General features: G+C 46.8%; 1 protein-coding gene across 15 annotated transcripts in view; it reads left to right on the top strand.

The window, feature by feature from the left end:
• The window catches only part of BLTP1 (bridge-like lipid transfer protein family member 1), a 1,831,302-nt gene that overhangs the window by 1,669,672 nt on the left and 142,513 nt on the right, over nucleotides 1–19,117 (top strand). For all 15 annotated transcript variants that reach the window (XM_086962202.1, XM_086962209.1, XM_086962198.1 and 12 more), the window contains one exon: nucleotides 15,603–15,756. In XM_086962202.1, the coding sequence (XP_086818328.1) occupies nucleotides 15,603–15,756 (154 nt within the window). The remainder of the gene's footprint in view (nucleotides 1–15,602; nucleotides 15,757–19,117) is intronic.

Here is a 19,117-nt window from a genome sequence, read left to right as displayed (position 1 = left end):
TTTCCGCCTCTGCATCCTTCCAGAGAGGAAGAGATTCTCCACGTCTGGATCCAAAGCATGTGCTTTCCTTTTATCTGAATCGCACACAAGCGGTCCGGGTGAATGATCAGCTCTTTGTTGGCTACGCAGGCGCCAAGAAAGGCCGGGCTGTTCACAAGAAGACTATCTCCCGCTGGGTCGTATCGTGTATCAAGGCCTGTTATTCTATGGCTAAAAAGGAACCTCCAGCGGGGCTGCACGCCCATTCTACCAGGGCAACAGCAGCCACTACTGCATTGGGCCGTGGTATCCCCTTGCAAGACATCTGTCAGGCTACCACGTGGGCTTCACTGCACACCTTTACAAAGTATTATTGCCTTGACAGTCAAGTTCAGCGGGACAGCTTCTTTGGCCGTTCTGTTCTCCGTGACTTTCTGGTGTTATCTTATTCGCAGACCCACCACCGGGGTTGGAATTGCTGGGGCATCTATTCTAAGGTAAGGAATCTATCACTAACGTGTCTCTTTCAGATGCACAAGTTACTACTTGTGTAACAATACATCTGTAAGAGACATTAGTTAGTGATAGATTCCTTACCGCCCCACCCATCCTCCCCATTCTGCGCCATGATTACTGGGGTTAAGGTCATCCTTTTGGGCCCTAGTTTTTATGCTTCAGTGGTAAGTATCTTACATGGCTCTACGTTCCTGTCGCGGAAAGTTGTGTACAGAACTGACGTCCGCGCACGTGGGCGCGTCTAAGTAGCTCCAGTGATGTCATCTCGGCGAATACGATGCCAGCGACGCACGCGGAGCTGTACGACGACGCCTATCGACGCGCAGGGGTACTGCTGATGAAAGCTTTCTGGAACCAGTCTGACGCCTGGGGATATTCTAAGGTAAGGAATCTATAACTAACTAATGTCTCTGACATATATTGTTCCACAAGTAGTAACTTGTGCTTCTTGATTAATGATCTCCTGCTCAGCTTTCTCTTAAATCTCAAGATTGCCTTACTGCGATGAAGCTTTGAGACAGACGTTGCATATTGTAGTAGACTGAAAATGTATAATACTTTCCCAAATATAGTATTTTGTGATGGGGCCCAAATGTAGCTGTCTTTTTATCTGATAGTCATCAATTTTTGTAGTTTTTTGCTTTTGTGTGGATTTTTTTTCAATGATCTTTTAATTGAGTTTGTGTTTTTAATTGAGTCTTGATTCTTGAAATTTCTTCCTGTATTTCAGAAATTACTTTAGACAATTCTTCAATGATGAGTAGCATTTGGTCTGTGGAAAACGCATTTAAAATTGTATACCATTTTTCAGTGAATTCTTTGTTTTGCTTACGTAAAGTTGGTTTTAAGGCTACTTGTAGCCCACCTTGGAAACTTCTTCACCTTTTGCTACCATTTAAAATTTGATGCATTTTTTCATATTTTTCTCTTGTCGCAATAGGTTTTCCAATATACATAAACATTTTTGTGGCGAATCCATGGGTAATAAATGTTCCCCTATATCCTTAAACAGAACATATATTGTTTGCTTCTCTTCCTTTGAAATCCCCAAATTTTCAGCTTTCTCTCTGTTGGTGTTGCTACTTCGTCGACCTATATATTGGATGTTGTAGTGTGCATGTTGCCTAAAGCCAGTCACATCTTACAATGGACAATCTTCGCTGCCCTTCACTTTCACATTTTTGAAGGAATCATTTTTGAAGGACTACTGAACAAGGAACAATGTAAAGAAATCAAAGCACACTATAATTGACATAATGTTCTTAAGAGAAATAAGAAACAGCAAAGAGTATCAAATACAAGCTTATTAAAGCATAGCTTTGCACACTGTAACAGGGTGCAAACGTGCACTGTTCAAGTAGTTTTTAGGTGTACACATTGACCCTTCTGATGATAACTATGAATCAAACCAATCTTCTGTTGATACTCAGCAAATGGGCATGCTCCAGATAGAAGTATTTGCAACAAAGAACAATCACTAAAGACCTTAGTCAGCCTTCTCTGACAGTGTTATGGGCTTCACTCACATAGATCCTCATAACCCATTCTGGACGAAGCCAACTCAATTTTCAGACCTTATTTTGCTCCACAACAGCATCTTCGTGGCCCCTTACCAGTTTCCGATCTCTTCGTTTACATCAATGGACTGATTCAAAATGTCTTCTTCCTGTTGCCGGTTAGCTTGAGTCATGAGGAAATAGCAATGTACTCCTGGAAATGTCAAAATCCAACATTGCCGTCGTATATGGTGCTACTTGGGATTTTAAAAGCCTATTGCTTTGTTTTGGATACACTACTCATGAAAACCACATTCGAATTTTACATGCACCTTTAAATGATAACTTAAGATCCTTGAGATACTGGAATACTTGCAGACTCATGCAAACAATCTCCCTTTGCTATCTCTGCCGATCTTAATATGCTGGAAGACATTTTCTCTCTGACAAATGTAGAGTTAAAAGCACTATATCTGTTTTCTCCATTGCGCCATATCATTGAGACCATGTACAACAGTGATACTGCCATACATACTTGACAGTTTAATGCACCAACAAGTTAAACCTTTATGATCTTGTCACACTGACCATTTGTCATGAAAAAGGGGAATTTTGGGGGCATGGCTTGGAAGCCGTTGGAGCAGGCTGCGTGAACACCGAGCTCCGCACTGAACCCCACAGTAATCCTGGCATATTACAGTTTTCTGACCTACCCGGCGGCACTGAGAACGGCCTGATAGCATATCGGACACGGAACAGGAGTTTGGGCTGACTTTCTGTCTGAGGTTACTGGCAGCGATGCGTCCCAAACTGCCGGCGGCTCCGTTGGAAAACGCTCGAGCCTATGCCGGAGGCCGTGGAGAACCGCCCGCTGAGGGGACAAGGCATTGCTGTAGCCAGAGTGGTGACTCATCGGGGGACCCTCTGAGGACCGGATCGCCGGCGAGCACGAGACAGCCCCGGGCTGTAGCGTTACAGGCGCTTCGAGCGGATTGCTGAGCGGAGGGAGCGGTGGCAGGATACGAGGTCCCTGAGGCTCCGGACCCCTGGGGCTGCGCCGTGTGAGCCGGAGAGGAGGCGGCAGAGCGAGGACTCCTGGTTGGGCGTGGAGGAGCTGTGGCATCACCAATCCTGCCTCGGTGAGTTGGGTGCGGAGTAGCCCAGGGCTCTCGGCTGCGGAGGCGGACGCGGGTCCACGGGAGCGGTTGCGGCCTGCGAGCTGTAGCAGGGGCGGATAGAGAGTGCAAGCAGTGGGACGTGGGCCCATGAAGAGGGGACTGCCGCACAAACAATCTGATGGCTAGAAGCAGGAGCAGTGGTAATGCAATGGAGACTCGTACCTCGGTGGTGTTGCTCTTGACTCAGAGTGGTTGACTATCGGGGAGTAACACGAGATGCGAAGAAGAACTGTCAGCGAGTGTTCTGCCCTCCGGGAAAGAGGAGTCTGTTGCGGGCCTAAGTGTGAGTGACTCCAAAACAGCCCCGGGTGATGGGAACGGGCTGTTGGAGTTTGGTCCTGGAATTGCACCCTGGATCACGTTGAATAGGCCCCTGATCGGCACAGATAGGAGAGAACTGCCCGAATGGGAACAGCGGCGGTGAAGGTGCTGCAGACACATCTCCTATAAGGGCGCAAGTTATTGTTCCTCTTCCATCACTAATGGGCATGAACGTACGGGGTGGAACATTGTTTAGTGGGGACTGGTGGCAGCGGGATCAAATCCAGTGCACATGAGTCTGCGCGATTGAGGATTGTGACAATCCGTTTTTCTGGGAAATCTGAGTCACAGTGAAGGAAACCGCAAGCGGGCTGGAATCCTGGAAGCATTTGAGGCGGACTCGCACGCTGATTGTCCTTCTGAAGTCTGGGCACCGAGGCAAGTCCACATATATCTAAACACGCTCCGTATGGCCATAACATGGGAAAACCGAAAGGGAAGCAAGGTGGAGCACATCAGCCACCAGACAGCGAAGCACCAGTCCAGGCCGAGTTGGATACGTTGGAGACACCGCAAGATCCCATGATGCAGCAGCAATTCGATCGGATATTCGCGGCGATTGCTTACTCACGAACGGCCCTGCAACAAGACATTGCACAGTTGGCAACGGGGCTTGGCCTCCTGCGAGCGGACCACTCTAAGCTTGCGGATAGGGTAAAGCAGGTGGAGGCAACGCTACAAGAGGTGGTGCCGGCCCAAACTGTACTGGAGAACAAAATGACGGAAGCTTTGGAACGGATACAGGCATTGGAGAAACGGGCAGAAGACGTGGAAAGTCAATTTTGGCAAAATAACATTTGCGTGGTGGGCCTGCCCGAAAAAGTGGAGGGGACAGAGGTGGTGCACTATCTGAAGATCTGGCTAAAGACTGTGGTGGCTGCTGAGGGACTGTCACCCTTCTACACCTTAGAACGGGCACACAGAGTACCTGCGAAACCATCACAGCCGGGGCCCACCCGGTGGTAGCAAGACTTCTGCATTATAAGGACAGAGACTTGTTACAATAAGAAGCGCGAAAAGATGGCCCCTATCAAGTTGACAATAGCAAAGTGCCTATCTTTTCCGGATTATACTCTGGAGATCCAGCGCCGCCGCGCATCCTTCCTGGCGGTTAAGAGAGAGCTGAGGTCGAAAGCCCTTCAATATTCATTGTTATTCCCGGCCAGACTGAAAATACTGTTAGATGGTAGCACTCATTTCCACGATACCCCAGAGGACGCATGGACCTGGTTGGAAATCTATAGGGCTGGAACAGACCGAATGGAGCGGCACTACCAGGAGTCCTCGAGGGAACCTCAACATCGCAAGTCTCAGCAGATTAGGCGTCTACGACAGGGTATGCAGAAACCATCTCAGTCACAGACCGAGATAGAAAGGCAGGGGGTGCTGGAAGCAGTGACGGTATTGTCCGGTGAACAGTTGTTGCAGTCACCTTGGAGCACGGACTCGGAGATAGACAATGCACAATCTGACACTGAGGCCTCAGAAGCGGGAAGCCTAAGGATGCCACAGGTCACCCCGGCCACAGCAGATGGACTATTGGATGAGTGAGGTTTTGCAGTTTAGAGGGCGGTTATGGGAAATGTTGTGTAGGAAGAGACGGCGTGTCCACAGGCACGAATTAAGCGGAGGGATGTTGTCACGTTGCACTCCACGGGGTCCTTTGGGAGACCGATCCGAGGTGGGACTTACAAACAGTATGCAGTAGATTGATAATCTGAGTGGAAGTATACGGGTAGGCAAATGAAACTGTGTATGATTGGGGAATCGAAGCAGAGTTACTCATTGTACGTAAGCGGTCGCCCGTTGGCGCTGACCCCCCCCCCATTGCCCATAAGGCACGCCCGCAGTGACTACTGGTGGGCATAGGAGTGTGTTACTCGTTAGAATAGTTTGGATGGGGACTAGCAGTTTTGTTCTAGGACCTTGGGTGGATGGGGGAAGGGGGGGCTGGGGTAATAGTTGGGACATGGGGATCACCGGTGTGTTCATATTTGTGCAGGGAGGGGCGAGACAGTTACTTTACTGCGATGGGGACAATACCTGATTTACGTTGTATCACTTGAAATGTAAGGGGACTACACAGAATGACAAGGCGCCATAAGGTCCATGCGTATTTGGTCAGGAGAGGGGTTCATATAGCATTGCTCCAAGAAACGCACCTCACTAGATCAGAGGGTCTAGCATTGCAGCGCAGATGGAGGGGGCAGGTTTTTAGTACATCATACTCGGCATTCACAAGGGGGCATTGATTTGGATTAGAGCGGGGGTCCCCTTTCAGGTAACTTAGCAAACCATAGACTCTGAAGGGAGATTTGTAGCGGTTGAAGGACGTTTATATGGGAGGGACGTAGCGCTGTATAGTATCTATGCCCCAAATGGCGTGATTCCTGGACCGTATGCCTGGCACATTGACACATTATTTTACGGGCCCAGTAGTGTTAGGAGGAGATTTTAATTTGATAACGATGTCTCTCAAGACAGGTCGCACCTCCCCTTACCAGATTTCCCAGTCCACAGATTATCCAAGTATAGATTGGATTGGCAAATCAGATGGAATTTTGTAGATGTGTGGCGAACCCATCACCCGCGAGACCAGGACAATTCCTATTTCTCAGCATTGCATGAACTCCATGTTCGGCTAGATGCAATATTATGTTCAACTTCAATAGTGTCTTCCATAACCCACTCTGAGTATCTTGCTAGGACATTGCCCGACCAGAACCCGTTGTTGATTACTATGCATTGGACGTTGGAAAAGTCAGAAATCCCAACTTGGAGATTGCGTTCCGAAACGCTGGACGATCCGGTTTTTTAAAGAGAAGTTGGAGAAGGGATAGTGCATTATTTTAATGAAAATGCAGGACCGGCTTCCACTAGGGCAATGGAATGGGACGCCTTCAAGGTGGCAGTGAGAGGGTTATGTATTAGTAAGTATGCAGGAGTGAGGAAAGTATTGCTGCAAGATGTGGAAAGAGCAGAATGCAGGTTACGATTGGCTGAACGAGCAAGACCCGAGCACCCGGAGGTCCAAAAAGAGATAGTGGAGGCTAAGGAAGCAGTAGCTACCGAATTAGAGAGACTACGGTACTTCTATTAAAGAAATATGTTGTAAAGGCTCATGCGGAGGGAGACAAAGCGGGGACGTTGTTGGCGTGGTTGGCCAATCCCTCTCCACGAGGCTCCCCAATCATGGCACTAAAGGCGCGGGATGGTCATCCATTATATACTCAAAGAGAGATTACGACTAGGTTCTTAGAGTATTATGAAGTCTTGTATGAGAGCACACTGGTTGCGGGGGAGGTAGACATCGACTCTTTTTTAGAGAACTTGCCCTTACCCCAGCTAGAGGAGGAGCAAGTAAAGCAATTGGGTCGGGATATAACAATTGAAGAAATTAGGAGCGCGATTAAACACATGGCTCGCAATAAGACTCCGGGAGTAGATGGATTGCCAATAGAGTTTTACTCGCATTATATAGATTTGTTGGCCCCGAGGCTGCTGGAGGTCTTTAGGGAAGCGCACGAACTTGGCCATCTCCCTATGACTATGTCCCATCGCTAAAGCCAGGGAGAGAGAGTACAGACATAGCAGCTTATCGCCCATTGTCAATGATTTCGACGGATTATAAGATCTTAAATCGGATCTTGGCGTCGCGCCTGCTACAGCATATGGCCGGATTGGTTCATGGGGATCAGGCTGGGTTTATCCCGACTAGAAATACAGCCACAAACATACGGAGGTTGCTGAGGGTTTTGGGGGAAGACCACCTTGACTCGCCTATGGTCACAGTACTTTCCGTGGACATCGAGAAGGCCTTCGATAGTTTAGAATGACCCTACCTGTATAAAGCAATGGGATGTTTTGGGTTGGGAGAGGCATTCGTAGGATGGACAAAAGTGTTGTATACCTCTGCAGTGGCCAGAGTAAAGGTGGGAACAATGATTTCCCCCTGTTATCAAGTGACCCGTAGGGCTGCCCACTCTCCCCGTTATTATTTGCTTTGGCAATAGAACCTCAGCACGAGCTCGTTTGGGACGGAGATATGAGGGTTTGACGTTCAGAGGGGAACAGCAATACATCTCGCTATTTGCGGATGATTTACTGATGTTTCTGGCAGATGATGGAGCGCTGGGGGGGGGGGGGGCGGCAAGATTGCTATCAGGGTTTAGCGACATCTCAGGATTAAGGGTAAATTGGGCTAAGACGTGCTTGTTCCCAGTGAAACCAAGGAGAGCAGCACCTACGATACCACAGAATATACGCTGGGAACCTGCTTGTCTGGCATACCTTGGTGTGCATATATGCCACGAGGCCAGTGCTATTCTGGAAGGTAATATTGGGAGATGTAAACGAGCACTAAAGGGTAGCATGGCATTCTGGAGTACGCTTCCGTTGTCAGTGACGGGGAGGGTCGCCTTATTAAAGATGGTGGCACTACCTAGGCTGCTGTATTTTTTTAGAACATTACCCATATGGATACCGAGCTCCATGTTTAAGTTGCTGAATTCTATGATAGTAGGATTCCTCTGGGGGTCTGGGAGACGGAGAGTGGCCCTAAAAACGTTGTTGAGGCCGAAAGCGGAGGGCGGACTAGCGGTTCCTGACCAGGAGCGTTACTATATAGCAGCCCAACTACAGGTCCTTACGCAGGCAGTCGCAATAGAATTTAGGGGCCCTGAGGACTTGAGAGGCATAGGAATACAGGGACACATCCTATCCTTTATAATATTACAGCAAGGGCTTGACCTTCGAGATCTATCTCCGGAAGAGAAAACATTGAGATTATGCTGGAATCGGAGCCAGCGTGGAGTGGCGCATCCGTATGCTCCTGGGGATGGTTACAGCATTGCCCCATGGTGGAGACTGGACGTCCTTGCTGGAGTGGGAACAGGCAGGGGTGCAGATACTCAGGGATTTATACGAGAACAGTGAATTACTGACCTTCCAGGCATTGCAGGAACGATACAACCTCCCCACAGGGGGATTCCTTGTGCACGCCGCCCTGGTGCATGCACTTCAGAAACATTGGAGGGAGGGATTGGTCGAGCCCAAAACAACGATGGCATGTCAGTATGTTGTGATGGCAGCAGGGACGTTTAAAGCAGTTACATGCCTCTATTCGTGAATGTTGAATGAGGGGTTAGCTCCTCTAGATACATCATGACTGAAATGGGGGACAGGCATTGGGAAGCCCATTCCAGAGACTGCATCAGGACATATTCTACGCAGGGCTTGGAAAAGCACCAGGAATGCACGATTCGGGACAGAGCATATCTAACACCTGGTAAGATTAAGAAATATTTTAAGGTTAACAGTGCTGCATGCCCCAGGTGCACAAGAGAGGAAGTGGGACTGGAACATATCCTATGGGAATGCTCGAACCTGGGGAGTTATTGGATTGAAGTGGAAGATCTATTAAACTCAGTTACAGATCGCCAGATAGTTTTTGACATAGCCACGTGTATATTGCATTGGTTCCCCCATACCTCCAAGACAAAGGTGACAAGTAAATTCGTAGATATGGGTTGGTGCGAGCAAAGAGAGAAATTACAACGCACTGGAAATCAAAGGAGGGCCCTAGCAGCAAGAGGTGGAGGGCCGAGTTGATTAAACGGGCTAGCAGCAAAAGTGTTATTCGTTTTCAACAAGAGAGACGCTTGAATAACAAGAAAGAGCTGGACTCAGCAAGAGCATGGGAAGGACGGCTACAATCAGTATCCGACCAACAATAAGTTGTGGACACAGTGCAGAGTGATCCCGTCCAAGCCAACCAATTAAATATCCATTGTGGGAAGTCCTGGTACTCGGCCATCCCGAGATACAAGCTGTAATTGTTGTAAATACCCTGAACACACCGGTATGGGGGGGTTTATTTGGTTTTGGGGTATATCCTAGTTAGTGATGTTTAGGGTTCCTCTCCAGGGGTAGTTACATTATAATCTGTGAGCAGAGAAACTTGTCCTCTCTTTCCTCTTGGGGCAGCGATTGGCCGCCCTATAACATGTATGTTGTACAGTTATCCGGGACTCTTAGACATTTGGAGGGCATATGAATATGTAACTGTTGACTGTAAAGAACTTTCAGTGATCACCATAATGTAAAACAATAACATTTGTTTAAAAAAATGAAAAATGGGAACTTTCTTGGTTGTTATTACTTTAGCAGAAACAATAGTTTGTTTTTCTTTTCAACGGTATGTTTATTGTTTTAGCCAGGAACATGCGACAATCCCGCACGTCTTCCCACGCAGGGCGGAGCAATCAAACCAAAGCCAAAGTACAATAGGTTGGAACAGGCCCCGAACCCCAACTGAACAAAGACCCCTGGCTTACAAGACAGCTCTCTAAGCGTTACTGCTTCTGACAGAAACGGGGTTTGCCATGCAACCAGACGTATGAAGAAGATAGGTTTCAAAACCTCGGGGCGTCCGCACTCTAGACGTCAGGTAGACTGTCCTGCATTCCTAAGGCAGAAGGCGACATCCGCCTCAATGTGAAACGTAAGTTGGAGTGTCTCCCCGCGTAGCTCTTCTTGCGGGCATTGTTGTAAGAGAAATAATAAAGGAAGAAAAAAGCAAAAACACAAAAGCAAGATCAAATCCAAAACCCACCCCCCTTCCCAAACCCCTCCCCCCACCCCAGTGGTGGCAGCTAGCATAAATCGGAGGTCAAAAACACATACTGTCAAGGATTCAGAGCTGGAAAAGGTGGAGGGCTCTAACACTAGCAGGGCAAACTGCAGACTGAGGCCTCTGAAGAGGAAAGCGACCATGGGGCCCCACCGAAACTCAAAGTTCTTGAAATCATCCCTAAAAATGTCCGCCATGTGCTCTAGACTCAATAGCTTCCATAACCGTGAATGCCAGAGGGAAATGGCCGGTGCCTCTCTCTTCTTCCACGCCGCCGCCAAGGTGAGCTTGGCTGCCCCAATGCTAAGCCACACAATCTTCTTATCTGCCTTAGTCTGATGTTCCAAGGTCGGATCACGGAGGCCTAGAAGGGTAGTGGCCATTGACGTGGGGATGGGGTAACCCAGCATCTCTTTAATGTGGGCTAGAATTTCCTTCCAAAATGGCTGGATAATGGGGCAGTCCCACCAAATATGCTGGAAATCAACCAAGAACCCACACCCCCTCCAACACCCATCGGAGGTACCGGGAAAAATCTGCTTCAACTTGGTCGGGTATAGATACCAATCCATCATGGTCCTCAAGTGTGCCTCCCTAAGTTCCAAGGAGTGGTTAAACTTTGTGATATATGACCATAAATGCGCCCACTCCTCGTCTGTGATATCCTGTTGAAGGACTCCCTCCCACATAGACATGTATCGGGGTCTAGGGGAAATTGCCGTGGAGACTAAGAACCCGTATATGAAGGAGATAACACCCTTCATCGAGGAGGTCTTGGTGAGAAATGCCTCAAATTTCGTGAGGGGGCGTGTAGCTGCTTCCCGCACCTGAGGGGAAAGTGCCCAGTGGAGTAGTTGTGCGTGATGGTACCTTTCAGTGTCCCCAACCCCATAGTCCCGCTTACAATTTTCGAAAGTGAGTGGGTCGAAATTGTGGAAAAGATGTGTTATTGCAAGGCAACCTCCCTCCTTCCATGCCGCAAAGGGACCCTCTCCCAACGCTGGGGGGGAAGCAGGATTGAAGTGTAATGGTGTAAATGGGGAGGGAAAGGTAGTCCACCTATCGTCTTTAGATACCAAGTCCCAAACTCTTAAAGTTGTGCGGTTGGGGGTGCTGATATACACATTCCTAGGTCTGTCGCACTTGGGCCTTCATACCAAATCCCAGATTGTCCTACCCGCAACACTTCGATCCATATGCAGCCAATTTTTTTCTGATTCCAACTGCATCCACTCCACCAACACCCGAAGTTGTGCTGCTTTATAATATAGATGAATATCTGGGAGCCCCACACCTCCTTCTATCCTTGGTGGGCACAGAATAGAGAAGGAAAATCGCGCCCGTTCATCCTGCCAGATAAAGCGCAATATCATAGATTTCACTCGCCGGAAAAAGTCCCCGTCTAGCTCGATTGGAAGGGCTTGGAACAGGTACAACCGTTTAGGAAGAAGGGACATTTTGACAGCGTGGATACTCCCCAGCCAGGATATAAACATTGGCTTCCATCCAAATTGGCAGAATACAGGTTCCTCAACGTGGGAGTCAGGTGGACCCACAAATATTGAATGGAAGACTCTGCCCATGGAAGAGGTGTGATTGCCTTGAGCCTAAGTACTTCAGAATGGGGCAGAGTGAGATTAAGGACGTATGACTTTTCCTAGGTTAATTTTAAAACCTGCCACTGCTTCAAAACGCTCCAGTTCCGCCTGCACAGATGGAAGGAAGTGAGCAGGCTCAGAGAGGGAGAGAAGGACGTCGTCCGCGAATAGAGTGATTTTGTGCAACTCTCCAGTGAAGGGCAGGCCCCGGATATCGGAATTGGCTCTAATCGCCAGCGCCAAGGGTTCTATGCTTAAGGTGAAAAGCAGAGGCGATAAAGGACACCCCTGCCTAGTGCCCCTTGAGTGCTCAAAAAAAGAGGAATGGTGCCCGTTTACCGGGACCCTAGACCTGGGGAACAGATAGTTAGCACGGATCATAGATAAGAATTTAGCGGAAAAAACAAAGGCTGTCAGTGTCCGAAATAAAAAGCCTAATCCATCCTATCAAATGCCTTTTCGGCATCGAGCCCTACTAGGACCACCGGGATTTTAAACTTATTGGCCTTCTCAATCAGATGCACTACACGCCTAGTGTTATCATGGGTCTGGCGACCTTTGATGAATCCAGATTGGTCCAAGTGAATGAGCGCCGGCATCAGATCATTAAGCCGTTTCGCAATTATGGAGGACTATAGCTTCGCATCAGGAGGGCAATTGGCCTGTAGGAGGCACACCTACTAAGGTCTTTCCCGGGTTTAGGTGTAATTGAAATCAGGGCCTCAGCCATAGTTCCCGAAGTCTCCCCATTGTCAGCCATACGATTAAATAAACGCACTAAATATGGACTGAGTTCAGAAGAGAACGTCTTATAGAATATTGCCGTGTACCCATCCGTCCCAGGAGCCTTATGGGGTTTCAAAGCCTTAATGGCAGCCGCCACATCCTCCCTAGTGAAAGGGGCAGAAAGTGTTTCATTCCATTCTGCCAGAGACCTGGGGAAGTGGCAAGGTCCGTAGGTACTCGCGTTGCTCAGATGGGTCAAGAGAATCTCCAGAATGCAGAGTCTTGTAGAAGGCTCCGAAGAGTTCGGTCTTTACTTCGTCCCTGTGTGTGATTTCCCCCAAGGAGTCCTGGATCCCCCCTACATTTTTCCGCTCTCTCTTGTCTCGCAGTTGCCTGACAAGATGTTTACCCACCTTGTTACCCTGAGAATACGAAAGATGGCTCAATTTCAACAAGGTATATTCTGCCCTGTTATTATAGAGCGCCCGAAGGTTGCCTCTAACTGCCGTCAGGTTGCATTGTACTTGTCTAGTGGGGTTCGCCTTGTGGGCTTTCTCGAGGGTGGACAGCTCCTCCTCCAGTTGCTCCCTCTCCCGACCACGTTGTTTATTGAAGGCGGCATTCAGAGCTAGACACTGCCCTCGAAGAAATGCTTTAAAAGCATCCCATGTTTTGTAGACTGATGTGTCCCCTGGGTCATTAAGGGAGAAAAAATTCAGTGATAGCCCCCTCAGAGTATCGCAAGAGGTTTTGTCCCGGGCCAGGGATGCTGGAAAGTACCATCTAGGAGTGGCCTGACCCCTCACGCCCCAGTTAAGGCAAATCGAGAACAAGCTATGATCAGAAATGGACAGCGGGAAGATCTTGGCCTCACGAAGATCTCCCCGAAGGGACTGGCTAAGAAAGATGTAGTCTAATCGGGAGTAGGACCAATGAACGTGGGAGAAAAATGTGTAGTCTCGGGATTGGGGATACAGAGCCTGCCAAATATCTAAAAGGCCTAGGTCGTGAATCTTCTGTTGTGTGTCCTGAGAAAATGAGCCCATGTCTGATCGTTGCGGGTGAGTGCTATCGAGATCTTTCTGCCACACCAAATTAAAGTTCCCCCATGAGGATCAACGGCCCCTCAGCAAAGTCTGTAATTTTCCCCAGGAGAACTTGAAGGAACCCGGTCTGGCCAGTGTTAGTAGCATACACAACTATAAAGGTACACATTTTCCCCCGCAGTCGGCCCTTCACCATAACCCTGCGTCCATCTTTGTCACTCTGTACCCCCAAAGGTTGAAATTGCAAGGCCGAGCGAAACATAAGGGCCACCCCCTGTGCTATGTGGAGGCAGAGGACCTATAAATGAGCGGGAACTGTTTGTGCTTGAGACTCACGTCCTCCGTTTTAACGAGGTGGGTCTCTTGGAGGCCAACTATATCCAGTTGGTGATCTATGACATATTTCCAAAGCTTTTGGCGCTTCTGGGGAGAATTCAGCCCCTTGATGTTCCATGTCCCAATAGGGAGCGGCATCAGAGATAGAGACAGAGTCGCTGCGCTTTAAGAAGCCCCCTTCCCCTCCCAACCCGGGGGCTACCGTGTAGCTATCCACCCTGACATCCCTCCTCCCCAAACCTCCCGCTGTGCTCTGAATTCGTTCAAACATCACATTCCTCCCCCCTGTCGTGGAATCACACCCCTTGCCATTCCTCACCCTTCCATGCTTCATCCTCCCAATTGCAGACCCCCAGATCAGAACCTTGCTGCAAACAAACAAAATATTGCCACCACCACTGTCCCTCCCAACCCACCCCTCAACCCCTACAAAACCCCAAAAAAACAATAGTGTTTTTTAAGCCATCTAAGTATTCATTTTTTCATAAAGACAAACTGGTACTGAAAACATTCCCCTGTTTTATGCCTAGGGTTTGAGCATAGCGTCATCTTAACGAGAAAATAAATCTTCTTTTCACCAAGACCCCATGTATGCTAGTGTAACAAAACTCTACTCAAGCTAAATGGTTCCATAGTTCTTAAGCTGCACTTGATAAGAGATATGATTGCTTTTGAAGTTAGATTATCACATAATCACTTATGATGGTCTCACCTTAGCAACAAAGGCCATTATTGCAATTGAATTCATTTGCATTTCTAAAACCACAACATGAGACAATTTTAGCTTTCTCTAAGGCTGTACTCTAATTTTACAGAGCTAAAACCCATCGTTTCTCCCACTAAGATATACTCACTGGCAGGAAAATTCTTCACAAACTGTTTTCTTGAAACTTCATCTGGCATATGCTGTTTCCTTTACCAAACATCCTTGGACTTGTGGAATCAATATTTCAACCAGTTAGAAAGGAAGCCTTTCCATTCACAATGAGTCTCATACACTTCTGTCCTTTACAGAATCCACTCAAACATTCTGTGGTGCACTGCTCCAAATTTACATAGCAGAGAAACATGGGAACGGAGCTAGGATGATTGGTCAGTTGTGGGTAGAGCATACCCTTGTTCTTGGTCCACTTAAAAAATGGTAGTGAAAATGTGTCATAGAGAAACTTTTACTGGTCCTGTCTGTTGAGCAGACAGTTCCAATAGGTAGTGAAAGAGGGATAACAAAGATCAGTACTATTGCTATCCTTTTGAAAGTGTTTTTTCCTGCAGCAGGAAAATCATTGTTTGAATTTATCTACCAGCTGATCCGAATCAAGGATGTTGAGCCTTTCCATTCTAGTTTTACTGTTTTAGTCACATAAATTTTCCAGCAGTAGTTATTTACTACCGTCTCATTGTTCCTCTCTGAAGTCGGAGTTGGCCAATTCATGTTCACGTTTGTTTGAGATCAGTTATAATAACTTGCTCCATACCTGGCAGTAGAAAAATTGTTTAGTCTCATTCACTTATAAACAATTTACATACTTCTTTGTTGTTATCAGAACATATTGTCTTGATTTAAAGTCCATGGTATTTCTTTTCTTCCTAATTGAAGAAGCTTAAATGTTATGGTGGCCTAAAGTTAAAATAGCTCAGCTTAGAACATTCTACATATAATAAAAAAGAAGATTCTTTGCAACTAGTTGGTTCTAAAAGTTAATGCTTGTGATTGTTTTTTATATTACTTCATTAAAGGAAATAATTAATTGTTGTTCTGTTTTTTCTGTTTCCAGATGCTCTCTCTAAAACATCAACTCCATCTTTTAGCAAATCAAATAAAACATCAGGTCAGCTTGGCGCCCCTTGGGAAACACTGGTTGTGTTTGCAATCAACCTGAAACAGCTAAATGTGCAGATGAACATGAGTAACGTCATGGGCAACACAACGTAAGTTTTTTTCTGGTACTTTAAACACTGTTGATTAGAACAGGACTAAGGTGTTACTGATTAGTTAACATTTAGTTCTTGAAGTAGAGACATGCCAAAATACTGCATCATTCGTTCATGACACAGCAGACATGTGGTGGATCCATCACCGTTTGGTCTTGAGGTGGAACATCCATTACGGAGCAACAAAAATAAGACAAAAATCCCCACAATAAGGAATAAAACTAGTGGTATGTCTCCAAAAACATCGGAAACCAGGGAATATATAAAGGATGGATTAACTCCGAAGACCATCTGGAATGTGCTGATGTAGCCAGATCCACCCGGTTTCAAAAAGTGTACAACTCCCGCAGTATTAGATCCATTAAACATCCAGTGCACAAGTTACCCAAAATCTTGAGAGAAGTTAATGGGTCATGGCAATTGTATTTCAGAGGAAGACCTTCCAACCTCCTTCTGACACTATAAGGCTTTCAGTCTGCTCAACTTAGTAACGTTGACATTAAAAATAGCTATTGAAGGCCATACTCTTTCTTCCCGGACTGTAAGTGTAGGTAGAAATAACACTTCATTACAGGTCACGACCTTGGAAACAGTCCCCACATTTGGTACTCTCGGTTAAATCCCACAACAACCTTGGTCATTCAGCATCAAATAACTTCCATTAAAAGCAATCTGAATGCTGGCCAAATCAAAGCAACTGGGGTACCTTCCTTATGACACACTAAGTTGGCCACATACGTGTTACATGTGCTGTTAAAAGTGATCTGTTTACATATGAAAAAATAGCCAAACAAAGTTTAGCATTAGTTTCTGCTGAAAGAAACTTCAGTTTCCCTATTCCTACATCAGTAAACAGAAGTTAGGACCCATGTCTCATGTACAAATCTCTCCCCCAATGCCTCATACCTGCCACTTGAAAATGTTTCAAAGAAGTTGTGAAATGAAATGTACAAATTGGCAGTGAGATAAATGTGTGGATTAACCATACGTCAGATGGTGTCACGGCTACTGTGAAGGACAATTTCTCTAAATGCTAAATGCAGGTCCCTTAGTCACAAGGAATGGGGAGGGATAGCTTACAGGGGGCACCACTCGGCGTATCATGTGGGACTCACTGAGACTCTTACAAAAATGTCCACATACTGGTACTACACCCCGGAGAGGATGTATGAGATGGATCATTCCAAAGATAGGTTCTGTTGGCGGGGTTGTGGTCACACTGGCAACCTGGTGCACCTTCTGTGGGAGTGCCCTCACCTCCAGTCATATTGGACACACGTACTCGATGAGGTAGATACACACTTTCAAACCAGCATACCCCGTTTCCCGGTTTACATACTATTGGGCCTCCCCAACGCTCTGACATACCCATTGTGCTCGCGTAGGGGTCGCCAAATAGCCATAGCCCTGGGGTCAGCCCTGCAGAACATCCTCTTGCATTGGCGCACCGCTAGCATGCCCTCTACCACTGGGTGGCTTCACAGGATGTGGCACGTGGCGCGATACCTTCGGCTGCTGCACCTTACGGAACCCATGTCCGAAGAACCCTGAGGCGTTTGTCGTGGGCAGCACATACCCAGTCTGGAGTCCCGTCAGGCGGGGAGGTAATGGGAGCACTGGACGGGCGGGAGGGGTTTTTGGGCATGGAAGGGGGGGGTCGGGGGGGATGGGGGGGAGTTTTCGGGTTGTTCTTCGCATAATGTTTCTATTGCACATTGCTCCTCTTTTCCAGACAGGTCGGACTTTGCTAATGCGCTTGGGAACTCTATGAGCCTTGTCTCTCCACTGGATGCATATAAGCACGGCCTTTGTGGCCGTTGTGGTCAATGTATCATATCGCACTATGTTTCAATAAAAAGATTTAAACCTAAAGTGGAATCGTTTAAGTCTGTTTTAGCCATAAACTAAATGCACATATCTCATGAAATGGTGTATCTGACAAATCCCAAAATAAGTCCTCAATGTCGGCAAAATAGCCTAAGGCAATCTTTGCAAAAACAGGAACCTCACGTGACAGCACAAGATTGGTAGACACTTCCAAAGGTGGATCATAATAAACAATTTTGTTGTTAGAAATGGTATTCGAAGACTGTGTATTCACATATGGTGAGGGTGCCATGTTATAAGTAGTAACAGAAAGTAATAGAACTTGAGTATCTGATATCCCCCGCTGGTGAGTAGAAATTTCTGTATTATTTAATGCTTGTAGAGGGATTTCCAGTATAGTAGTGAGAGGAGATAGGTAACTGCTGTGTAGGATTGGCCACATGGTGTGGTTTTATAAGGTCAATTGAGACACATTTTTTGTTTATACAACCAGCAAGCAGTGGCAAAAGTACTGTTCTCATACCTTGAACTGCCTGGACTGGCACTGATGCTCTGTATGATGCTCCAAACACCTCCTTTTCGACAGTCTTTACTCAACCTAGATCTCCAATCTTTGGAATCCAGCAGGAGTCGCTGGTTGCACCTTTACTTGGTCAGTGGCAGCACATTTCAGGTGTTCATTCGAATGGTCATCTTGGAAGTCTTTGAGTTCCTGTAAGATAGCCAAACGTTCATTAATGTCAAACGGTGTATTTGCTGCCAACATGACTGGATTATCAAGATCTGGAACGTACATCTGGACGACGAAAAGGACCTGATCGGGAGGTCAACCGCCCAAGGATCTTCTAGGCAGATTATTTAAAGCTCTCTGGACTCCATACAGATGATGGATCCAACTACGATGTGAACCTAGTACTCTAGCTGTTAAAGACTCCTTAAAGTCAGTCATGGTTTTTCCCTCATCTATTGAATTTCCCTCAGGAAGATCGGGGGAGGAATAATGCCCAGCCACACTCAGGGTGCCCACGGTATCCATGTAAGCCCTAGAGGTAAACGCTTGTCCTTGGTCCAAGTGGAATGCAGCTACTGCATAGGTCCTGATAAAGTATTTCAAATCATTTATAACAGTTGGAGCATCAGATGATTGCTGTGGCCACCCCCATAGGAATCTAGAACATGAGTCCACTGTTAATAGAATGTATTTAAAGGATTTATCTGAGTTTAATGGTCCGTAGTTTTCGATATACACACAAACCAAGGGTTTGTTTGTAACTAGGAAAGGTATCTGCGGTGAGTGTGCTGCAGTGAAAGCTTTTATTTGTTGACAAATGTCACTGCTAACGACATATTTTGTCTGTTTGTATAAACCATGCCAACTATTGCGTTGCTGTAGTAGTGAAACTGTAGCCGTCACACCTGCATGGGCAGAATTTAACACATCATGTGCTACTATGAGGAATTCTAGCCTTTGTTCTGAATTTGGTATCACTCGATCCCTCTCTCCAGGAATATTAGCAAAAGGGATGTTTTG

This window comes from Lissotriton vulgaris, chromosome 3_1 (genome assembly GCF_964263255.1).
Source record: "Lissotriton vulgaris chromosome 3_1, aLisVul1.2, whole genome shotgun sequence".
NCBI lineage: Eukaryota > Metazoa > Chordata > Amphibia > Caudata > Salamandridae > Lissotriton > Lissotriton vulgaris.
This window is presented reverse-complemented; position numbering and strand designations above follow the sequence as displayed.